Source organism: Mchenga conophoros, linkage group LG15 (assembly GCF_057382185.1).
Source record: "Mchenga conophoros isolate Kocher_MC1m ecotype Shallow Benthic linkage group LG15, M_conophoros_male_GT1.1, whole genome shotgun sequence".
Classification (NCBI taxonomy): domain Eukaryota; kingdom Metazoa; phylum Chordata; class Actinopteri; order Cichliformes; family Cichlidae; genus Mchenga; species Mchenga conophoros.
Genome location: NC_140540.1, coordinates 35797238 through 35808675, shown reverse-complemented (window position 1 = coordinate 35808675; position 11438 = coordinate 35797238). Strand labels below are relative to the sequence as shown.

The window sequence follows — 11438 nt, the reverse complement described above, 5'->3', positions numbered from 1 at the left end:
AAGATGCTAGCAGGCAAGGCATACATGGAACGCCATAACCAAGTGGCCGGCATAGTGTACAGGAACATCTGTGCCGAGTATAACCTAGAAGTCCCGAGGTCAAAATGGGAGATGCCCCCAAGGGTGGTGGAGAATGACCGAGCTAAGATCCTGTGGGACTTCCAGATACAGACGGACAAAATGGTGGTGGCTAACCAACCGGACATAGTGGTGGTAGACAAACAGAAGAAGACGGCCGTAGTGATCGATGTAGCGGTTCCGAATGACAGCAATATCAGGAAGAAGGAACACGAGAAGCTGGAGAAATACCAAGGGCTCAGAGAAGAGCTCGAGAGGATGTGGAGGGTGAAGGTAACGGTGGTCCCCGTGGTAATCGGAGCACTAGGTGCGGTGACTCCCAAGCTAGGCGAGTGGCTCCAGCAGATCCCGGGAAAAACATCGGAGATCTCTGTCCAGAAGAGCGCAGTCCTGGGAACAGCTAAGATACTGCGCAGGACCCTCAAGCTCCCAGGCCTCTGGTAGAGGACCCGAGCTTGAAGGATAAACCGCCCGCAGGGGCGTGCTGGGTGTTTTTATATACATACATACATATATTCAAGTATATATATCTTCAAGTACATTGAAGATGAAATTGTACTTCACACCTGGCTAAAGAAAGAGCTTACCTTCCTTTGCTCTTTTTTGAGTACATGCTTGTCAGTTTCCTGCCAGAGAGCATCTTCTTCTTGCTGCTTCTTGCGGGCGTCTGCCACCGCCTTAGCCTCAGCTTTTCGGGCTCTGGCCGTGGCCGCCTTGGAGTTCTCACCCTGGAATTTCTTTGGCATCCCAACAGCTGTTTTTCAACTGAGGGACAAGCCAAGACAAGAGGGCCAAGATAAGACTAAGAAACGTTTCAATACTGACGCACAATATTGAGCCAGACTTTTTATTTTGAATGCAACACAATAAAAAAACACATTCTCGAGGCATTTATCAACGGATATATTGTTCATTTATAGAACGTTTACATGACAGGCAATGCGCAGGAGCTCTTTCAGGACCTTAACATTTATCTTCAGCTGGATCGTAGGTTACATAACACACAGTTCGTGTAAATAGTTAACTTAATTCGCTATACTTTGGCCTGAAAACGGCAATGCATACTTTAATCTCCACAATCATTGAAATGGTTGCAGTTTGCCTGTCAGTACAGCTAGTTAGCATCAGCTAGCTGCAGTTGGCTTGAGGATGCGCCAGACTTGTTTGGCTATCAACTACATTCCCGTTTCCTCTGTTACTTAGCCAAATTTTAGCTGATATGACATTCCCAATGACATACGTTAAGTTAATTATAAACGTGGTTTCATACCAGTAATGAAAGAAGAACCAGGTCGTAGGTAGACGACAGTTTACTGTTATTTCGAAGCGGCATCCGCCACCTCCTCTCCGAAAACCAGCGCGCTCACTGATGACGTTACGCAGCACAATTATACTGTAAACAGCTAGGACTGTAGAAAATAGTAAACATGTGTTTTTGTTAATTCTTTGTTAAACTTCAAAATGATTAAACACACATTTCAGTATGGTCATGAGTATGGAAGCAAGTTTTTTTTAATTATATAAATTGAAATTTCAAGATACTAATTTTGAGAAATAACCCAATTACTAGATTGTTAAAAATTCTTTTATTTTATACATTCATTTGTTTTTTCCGGTGGCGGGAATATATGGAAGCTCGTTTCCACCACAATAAATAAATAACTACAGTTTGTAACTTAAAAATTCTTGTTATTATTTTTTTTTAAATCTAGTATGTTTACATTTTGAGAAGCTAACACGAAATTTACGATAACACCTGGAAATACTGAATTTATATGTATCCAAAAAAAACAGCAAAAAACCAAAACAAAACAATCCCCCTCTGGCGGTCTCAATCCTTCAAGCTTGGGTCCTCTGGGAGCTTGAGGATCCTACACAGTATCTTAGCTGTTCCTAGGACTGCACTCCTCTGGAAAGAGATCTCTGATGTTGTACCTGGGATCTGCTGGGGCCAGTCACATAGCTTGTTGGTCGCTGCACCAAGTGCTCCGATTACCACTGGGATCACTGATGCCTTCACTTTCCACATCTTCTCAAGCTCAGCCCTTGGTAGTTTTCAAGCTTCTTGTGTTGTGCTCCTTCCTGATGTTGCTGTCACTCAGCATAGCAATCCATCTCCAATTGCTCCATTCCATAGTTGGTATCCATAGTTATGACTTGATGGCTGCTTTTGCTAGAGGCTTGAAGTTGGCCTCTAGTGTCTTTTGCCGCATTCCCAATGAGTTCCTGAGGAATGCTCTTAGAGTCCTGTTGATATTGTACGCTTCTAGGAATTCCATGATCCATGTGTGGGGCACTGAGTGATAGGCCTTCTTGTAGTTAATCCAGACAGTGCACAGGTGGGTCAGTCTGGTCTTGCAGTCTCAAGCGGCTGTTCTGTATCTGTCTGTTTTGCCCCTCTGGTATTACTGCCAGTTCCTTTCTGTGCCCTGCTCATGTATTGATCCACAAGCCTGTTCTTCTCAGCTGTTATGATGCCTGACAGGAGCTTCCATGTCATACTGAGGCAGGTTTTTTCCAGTAGTTGGATGAAACCGGCCTCTTCTAGGGATGCTCGGGGATCAGAACTGTCTGGCCTTCAGTTAGCCATTCCGGGTGTGTGTCATCTACTAGCAGCTGGTTTATTTGTGCAGCCACGTCTTAGACACCCCTTTCTTCAGCTCTGATAGTTGGTTAACTTCCCTCTGTGCTACCTTGATCTTGGCCTCTAGTCTCCTTCTCTATGGAGGATACTACTCTTTGTGGCTGTTCATCTTGTAGCCAAGCATCTCCATGATCACTGCAGCCATGGTGTAGATCAGCCAGTTGGCTAATACAGGTAAACCCAGTTTTATCATTTGACTGTGGCCATCTTAGCTTTGTCTTTAATGTCCAGGGTAAATGAGGTTTGTTTTTTAATCCACCTCACCACACTTTGCATCACTGTAGGTAATCAATGGACCTTACATACTTATATCAAGCACTGACTGCTGCAAATCTTCAGAATTGCAACAGTTTCTTTTTTTCTCCACCTTTCATTTATCCCTATATGTCTATTTTTTGTCATATTTTGAGCACATAAACTAAAAAAAACCTAAAAGATTCTTCACCACTAGTCAGTCATTTATTTAATGGCTACAGAGGTGTGAAAACTACTCAAATGTTGTGCCATATAAAGTATAAAATTTCAAAATATGGTTGACTCTCTCAGAGAATAATAAAATGTCACAACACACAGAGGACATGTTAAAATAAAATATTTAATATTTTATTATGACAAATATTTTACTCAAATATCAAAGAACATGAACTATATTGACAATTAAGTTTCAAAAACAGCACGCTGTGAAACAATAATGCATATTTCTTGGACGGTCTAACTAGAGCTGGAATAAAAACTAGCTGGAGCTCATCATGTGTGAGTGTTCTTTATTCAGAAGTCATTGTCACTTTCCTCAAGCAGGGGGGGCCTCATACCCCCTCTTGAGGGTCGAGGACCCCTGGATATGGGGTCCTCCAAGCTCTCGTCCTCCAAATCCTTGCTCTCCTCCTCCTCACCTTCGTCATCTTCCTCATCATCCTCGTCCACATCAATCTCACTATCTTCAGTCTGGGAACAGCAGTGAATAATGACCACAACAATTAGAGTCCAGTCCAATGCACGACTGAAAATATTTCCAACACAAAACGTGAAACCACAACAGAAATCGCTATGTTCATCAGAAAAGGGATTTGGGTGTGGGGGGGCATAACCACGTCCATGACTCGTTTAAAGGGAGCTCCTGCAGTACATGAAAAATCCACCCTGTAATCCAACTCAGAAACACCATCATAGTTAAAAAAATGAAATGGTTAAAATCTTCTCTGGATGAGAAACAGTTCTATGCCTGTAGCTACATCAGTGTACAATGAAATCACAAGACTGGTAATGGAAATAACAGAAATAAATGTTTAAAAAAGGGCTTTACAAAGGCTTTGGACCCACTTCTGCTTTTCTGTCTGGAGTAGCTTGAACATAATCATCAGGCTATGTCATGTGGGATATTCCCTACTGTATGAGGATTTGAGAATGGATTTTTCTTTTAGATGCACGAAGAGGAAAAGGGGAGTGAACTAGATCTTGGTCCGGCACAAACCTTTCCTTTCCGGTGTTTTTTCTTATGGGGGAATGATGTTCTGGAAACAGCTAAAAGGGCCTTAGATAACAAGTTGGAAACCGAAAACGGGGAAGAAACTGATCAGAGATTGAACAGGAGAATCAGCTAGAAATGACAGATAAAGGTTAAAGTGCAAGTCATGAGCAGTGAGCACCATCTGGGACACCTGCAAGCCAAAATCAACACAAAAGAACTCAAGTATAGCTCAGCAAAAGAGGAGAAAAAGAAACCAAGGAAGTTAAAAGATTACTAACCTCATCACTGTCACCACCCTGCATGTTCCCGATGAAACGTGCTCCTCTGCCTAAAGGAGGGACACAAGGAGGCAATGTTCAAGGAACGTGAAAGGTGTTGTTATTGCATGGCTTGATGTTCTTTGGTTTTTTGAGAACCAATCAGTGTCTACATTAAACACTGCAGCATGAATGTGTGTGATGTTTGATAGAAAGCACTTAGACACAGTAAACAACCAGACCATCTACTTAAATAATGGCTTCACTTTATGCAGGTGAGAATTGATCATAACATGGATGTGGCTATCCCCAGTCTGCATACCTGTCATGAGGCCATTTCGTGTGAGATGTGGCTTAGCGGGACGCAATTCCTCCATGTCACTGTCTGAACCTTCATCCTCGGGAACGTCTATGTCCGAGTCCTCGTCTTTCACTGTAGACGACATATCGTGTGAAAGTAGTGTGAAAAGTTATAGAAAGGTTTGGATGGGATTGTGCGACAGGTTTTTGTCTTTAACTCTGTGTTTGTTTATCTTACAGGAACTCTTCATCAGCTCCCTTTCCTCTTCTCTCAGTTTGCTCTGCATTAACCTCAGAGTGTTTTCAGCTTCCTGCAGCGGAGAAAGAAAATAACACAGACATAAAGTTTGCATGTGCATGACTGGGACAAATTGTATGAATGTTAGTCATACAATTTTATGGGACATTCATTTGTAGAACATTTGAGAAAAAATGCTTTGCATATTGTATATTCACGCACCTCAAACCTCTCCTGTTCCAGTCTGTGGTACTCATTAAGCTGAGACTCCAGAAAGGAGAGGTTTCTGAACTTCTCCACGTAGGTCTCATAGTGTTTCTGCAGATCTTCCTCGATCTTCTCGTATTCATCCATGAACGCTGGTCTAAGAGGTTAAGGAAGAACAATAACCTGTTTGTCTAAGTTTTGTTTAAAGACTTGTTTTTAGTTGAGGAGAGAAAACTTCATACCCACCTGACACTCTGCAGGGTCTGGAGCCTCTTCCGATTCCTCTCCAACTCCTGCTTCTTCTTTTCTATCTTGCCATCCAGAGTGGCCTCATCGGAAACAACGTTATTCAGCATGTCTTTGGTCTTATCCACACTTTTCTTTAACACAAAGACATAGCAACAAAGTCAGTATTACGGTACTTGGGAGGTATAAGCATGTCCCCTGTGAATTTTGAAATCTGCTACCAAAATTACAGACCAAAACCTCCTTGATGGCAGCTCTCAGGGCCTTTTCAGTCTCAATGATCTCCAGAGGTCTGGCAATGGCTGCACTTCTCATTTCCTGTGAGCAAAGTGAAAATAAAGACAGCAAAGTAAACCCCTGTGCTACTGAATGATGTCTTTCAAAGAGACAGCCCTATAATTGTACAACTACATTCATCTGAAATTATATTTACTGTAAAAAAATTTAAAAAATGTTACTGAGCTCACCAGCACTCAGATTTGAACAGCTGAACATTAAAATGTTAGTTAAGTTAGTCACCGTTTCTTAAAATCATATCCATGTTTTCCCCTTACCCTTAAGTCCACCTCCTTCCCCAGTAAGTCATATAAGGATGCTCCTTTGGACGTGACCTCGGACGCCAGCTGCCGAGCTGCTTTAAGATCTGAAATCTAGAATAAAGACAACGTGAGAGCTAATCAGAAAGTTTTTTCCTCTACCAAGGATTTACTATAATATTGATTTTTAAAAATAAAAAATAACAAACACGTAGAAAAAGCTATCTCCATGTAAAAACAATGTTTTAAATGATATAAAGCAAAGATTAAAAAGTAAATAATATGGTTTGTGTAGATTAAAGATACCACCTGGTTATTGTACAGCTTGATTTATAGTCTTGTAGAGCACACACTGCAGAAACATCCTTGTTTCTATTTATACTTGTACTCTTGTTATTTTTGCGGGACGGTGCATAGGATGTGGGACGAAAAGCACAGGTTAAAGTGTTGGATATACATCCGTATACAGAGCTGTGCAAAAGCCACCCTTCATTTAAAAATATGCTTTATTACCAAGAAGCCAGCCCTTGTTAGGATTTTCAAAAGTGGTCTTGAGACCTTTATAACTAAGAGTCTGTCGCAAAATTTAATACAAAAAATGTCAAAGACAAAAACACTGTTTGACAGGCATAAAAAATGATTTTTGCAACAACAAAAGAACTATTAGTTGAAAATGTGCCATATCTAAGGAAACCAGGCCAACAGGCCTAAAAAAATAATTTAGGCCAAAAAAGGTGCACAGTGTCTGAAAGTTATGTCCTTAAGGAATAAAACAAAAGAAAATCCAGCAAAGACATGATACAAGACCTGAGACCTTTCAGTAATGCAGCTATCGTTTACCAAAGCTTCAGTAAGAAAAGGCTGAAGCATAACAAATTACACAAGACCTGCACTAAAAATTAGTGACAACACGTCTTATGAAGCGAATCACTGCCAATATGTTCAGGGGTTATGAGAGAGGTACAGCAGTGTCTACAGCCATGTGTAAAACACTGTAGAGGCTCTGTCATGGTTGGAGGCTGCATTTCAGCCAGTGGTGATGTGGATCTTGTCAATATTTATAGTAAAATGGGAACAGAAAAGAACCATCAGTTTTTGATCTGCCATGCAATACCATCTGGAAAGCATTTGATTGTCAGCGACTTCCTTTTTAGCATGGCAATGATTTCAAACACACTGCCAGTGTAGAAGAAAAACAGAGGAGCACTATCAGACATGAACTGACCTTCCCAGATCCCGTATCTCAACATTATTGAAGCAGTGTGGAATCATCTTGCCAGAAAACCTAAACAAAAGACAGCCAGCATCCAAAGCAGAGCTTTGAATGTCCTTTGAGGAGCTTGGAGAACTATTCTTGAATTTATGTCCCTGGATGGCCCGTCTCCTGCAGAGAGCTTTGTTGTTGATGTAGACAGCCTACAAAGTATGTGGTGCAACTAGTCTGTAGGCAATTCTTGTTTGTTCTGTTGTTGGTCCATCAGCCAGCAGTGGAGAAGAGTGAAGTTGTAACATAAAAAAATCTGAAGTGAAACCGAGTGTTGAAAACAATGAAACGTGTCCACTACAGCCGCTGTCTGTACTTCTCATACTATATATATTTTTTTAATATTTGAAGAGTTTTTTTTGCGGTTCTCACATTCCCTTTGAACCCTCCTGTTGCTTCCTTCCCTTTTCTGGCCAACTTGTCAGCCAGTCAGCATTCGACAGATACATAGGTCATTCGATCTTGGACTGCATAGGAGCACATCTACAGTAGACAAAAATCACTGTCTGTCAAAACAGAAATGTGGAAAAAGACAGGCACATTTACAGGACTACAAATTACACTTATTAGCCATGGATTGGCCCTCCCAGAGCCCGGACCTCAACATTATTGAAGCAGTGTGGGCTCGTCTGGACAGAAAACCAAACAAAAGACAGTGAACATTCAAAGAAAAACACTGAATGTCCTTCAAGAAGCCTGGAGAACTATTCCTGAGAATTACTCAGAAATGAGAAGAAAACTTGGCTAACGGAGTTCAGGCTGTGTTGAAGAATAAAAGGTGGTCACACAAAATTAAGCTTGTTAGAATTGTACAAAAAAGATTTTTGCACAGCACTGTATGTCAGAGCTGGATACAATTTAGTACTAAGACTCAATCTTAAGGAAAATTAAGACAATCTGTTGCTTCTAACATTAATTATTCAGTTTACGTCAAAACCTAAGTATCTATTGTCTTACATTTGTGTGCATGGTGATTCTATCACAATACTTTGCAGATGAACAGCTTGGAAAATGTTTGGAAGTGACTGCTGGTGAATAGAGTCTTAACCAGCCATGTCTGTGTCACCAATTCACAGTTGTTCCATTGTATAATAACAGAAACATAAACGCAAGTAAATGCAAAAAGCTCAATTTATCCTGCACTGAAGCACAAAAGGTAATGTAAAAACACAACCTACAGCCCTGTGCTGTTCATAAGATTAAAGCCATTTATTAGTGTTAGCCACATTAATTAGACAACGTGCTAACACTGACAATTTTATACTTGTTGTTGGGATCTGAATACACAGCATCCTCAGAACATTTAGTAGACTTTGCTCATCGCTGAGACATTTTACAGCTGCAGTTAGCAGAAGTGGCTCTGGTGAGGAAATAAGAATTGCTGTTTCATTCTGAAACACTGCATATATGGTGTTTGCTTTAATTTATCTTGGTTTCAAACACTTCCCCAAATTAAATGTCACCCAGTGCCCATTTTCTTTTTTAAATTCCACAGGAATGAGAGTCTCATAATGTAAATAAAGTATGTGACTGAGGATTTAGTAAAACTGGCATAACATTACACACAGCGTAGTTTGCACCTCACCCGAGAGCCAAGGTCAAACTTGAACTTGCTGTTGTCCTGCTCAACTTTGTCTCCCAGAGCCATCTGCTTGGTTTTCATAGCACTGTACAGGACTGAGGTGATCTTCAGCATCTCTTTCACTGCATAGCCGTCAGCCTGGTAGAGACGCTTAGTGTTCAGCTTGATGTGAGCCTTTGTTGCCTGGAACACAAGGAGACACTGTTTAAGATGCAGTAATAACAGACGTTCATTTGCCAAGAATAAACTCTACAGTCTATAAAAAACTTCCAAGAATACGTCACCATGAACTGGGCCACAGCCTTGATGAAGAATATCCTGTCAGCTTCTGTGTCCACATCAGTAGGAACATCACTCTGAGGTTCATATCTATAAGGATGAAAAGAATGAAAGGGTGCAAAAGGCAAAGAAAAGCAAAAATATATCACAGTATCCTCCACTAGAACCATGATGCTTTAACATGGCCGTGTCCAAATGCAGACAGAAAAATGTGGAGGACAGAACAGTGGCAGTATTATTTAGATAAACAATTTGACTTTTTTTAGGCTCAAGCATACCTCTTCACAAGCCATTTCAGGATTTCTGCCACAAGAGAGAAATTTGGAGTCCTGAAGTTCTCCATAGAGATCAAGCGAGGATATCCCAAGGCCCTCATCATTTCTGTGAAATCTGACACATAACATAAAACTCCAATTAACTTCTCACTCAGTTATCTTCTTAAAACAAATAAACAAACCAAAAAAGTGGTCACTACAAACAGCGAAGAGCAGACAGTAAACAACACTTACTTCTTAAATCTCGGAAAGACATTTTCAGCCGATTGCACTGTGCGCCAAAGCTTAGACCACTTTGTCCTCTAGCAGGAAAAAAGAAAGAGCATGTGTTAACAGCAGACGAGCTACCGACTGTGCACGTAGGTTTCTCTCCGAGACTGGCAGGTTTTCAGTGAGAATTTAGTGTTTGGGGTTTATTAAATTAGAGCTGACGTGATTATCATTCACGACATAAAACTTTGTGCATATCAGCAGATGCTAAAATACAGACTTCAGTCACTATTTAAAAAAACTGTAAAACCAACTGTGATAGAATCACCGACGATTTCCCCGCTGATTTGTATTCCCGCACAGGACACCGTATGTTATATGTGAACCCTAATCTTGGTTTAAGCAGCATGTTTATGACTACAAAGCATAGCTAGCTCGTAGCAGGATTTAAGTGAGTAGAAAGCTATCGCTTTTTGTAGTTTTTGGCTAACCTTAGGTTAATCAGTGAAAAGACAGTATATATATTTTCAACGATGAAGTTAGCTGTTATTAAACGTAACACGTTGTGTTTCGGGCATCATTACCTGTTCTAGTTGTTCCAAGCTAAGTGATCGGTGGCCGCTATGAGAGACGGTCTCTATGGAAACCAAAATCTTCTACGGAAGCTCAATACACTCAAAAATACTATCTGCGATAAAATAGCTTACGCAAACCGTGGGCGAGGGGGTGGGGACTTCACGGTGTGCATCACCAAGACTGTGCTGTACATATATATAAGTAGGAGTAGTGTACACTTGTTTTACACTACAATAAGTTTTTAAAAAGGTTTTTAATTTACACCTTTTATGAATATGTTTTCTATACTTTTATTATCTTTTTTTTTTTACACTTATAAAATTTATGTTTCCCTCGCTGTTTGCAAAGGTTGGACAGGAACTAACCAACACAGTGACTGGGAAGAAAATGAAAAAAACCAAACTAAAAGAGGAATGTATAAACAAGAAACAATCACAGGGTATCAGAAAAAATATTCACATAGATTATTGGTTTAAAATGTGAAGAAGTTTTATATTTATACTCTGCTCTGTGGGCAATAGGATTGTTACCAGTGAGCAGGATTTTAAGAGTGTTCTACAATAATTCAAAGAAACCAAAATCATCATTGAAACGTTTCAGGATTTTTCTGTTCATGGGTTAGAAACATTCGAGTAGATGGGAGAAAACAAGACAGGATGTGTTACTTTCAAGGGGCCATATTTATTATATGCTGTTGTCATTCAACCCTAAGCCTTGATATTATGTCCAAGAACTGTAGGGACATCTGAGGTGTGCATTTCAGGTTGATGTCAAATCCACAATTCCACTCTATACAGTGTAGTTGTGTGCCATTGTGGCACAACTGTAAAAAATAAAGAAATAAATGGAAACTTTCTATGTTCTATTGTGAATAAAATGTGGGCTTATGAGATTTCCAAAATCATTGAATTCTACATTTTACACACTGTCCCAAAACATAAAACAAAGCAGATAATTTGCATGTTAATACCAAATCATTTGCCAAAAACATAAAAAGGTGGGTGTATTAAAAATATATCAAAGAAATACTTTGGTTAAAAGCAACTATTAATACCCAATTAAAAGTTTTTGAATAAAAGGTATATGGAAACAGGCACTGGAGAGAAGTGTTAATCATTTGGCAAAGAAAAGAACATTGTGGTTAGTAAAAACGACAGATTGGACTGGGAAGCACCCCCCATAGTTTAGGCTACATAACTGTAGTCATTGGATTTTTACATTATATCTGTAGAAACCTAAACTAAACTTTCAAATATAAAGTGGAAAGCACAGTATTTG

At 40.0% G+C, this 11438-nt stretch overlaps 2 protein-coding genes across 3 annotated transcripts in view; both read right to left on the bottom strand.

Annotated features, from left to right (window-relative positions):
- The window catches only part of ccdc124 (coiled-coil domain containing 124), an 8878-nt gene extending 7419 nt beyond the window's left edge, over positions 1 to 1459 (bottom strand). Inside the window, exons 1-2 of the mRNA XM_085247851.1 lie at positions 1349 to 1459; positions 666 to 843 (exon numbers count right to left, since the gene is read on the bottom strand). Coding sequence (XP_085103977.1) covers positions 666 to 824 — 159 coding nt within the window. The 5' untranslated portion in view covers positions 825 to 843; positions 1349 to 1459. The remainder of the gene's footprint in view (positions 1 to 665; positions 844 to 1348) is intronic.
- Positions 1460 to 3298: 1839 nt separating this feature from the next.
- ift38 (intraflagellar transport 38) lies at positions 3299 to 10258 on the bottom strand. Of its 2 annotated transcripts, none has more exons than XM_085247594.1 (13): positions 10169 to 10258; positions 9609 to 9676; positions 9378 to 9489; positions 9105 to 9189; positions 8824 to 9003; positions 5993 to 6088; positions 5673 to 5756; positions 5439 to 5572; positions 5208 to 5349; positions 4986 to 5058; positions 4770 to 4880; positions 4469 to 4518; positions 3299 to 3667 (listed from the first exon to the last, which is right to left on the bottom strand). In XM_085247594.1, exons 2-13 carry the CDS (start codon positions 9628 to 9630, stop codon positions 3491 to 3493), a joined length of 1266 nt encoding a protein of 421 aa, XP_085103720.1. In that variant the 5' UTR covers positions 9631 to 9676; positions 10169 to 10258; the 3' UTR covers positions 3299 to 3490. The 2 variants fall into 2 exon arrangements, with proteins under 2 accessions (XP_085103720.1, XP_085103721.1); XM_085247595.1 differs by lacking the exon at positions 10169 to 10258 and adding an exon at positions 10076 to 10151.
- Positions 10259 to 11438: the final 1180 nt, after the last annotated feature.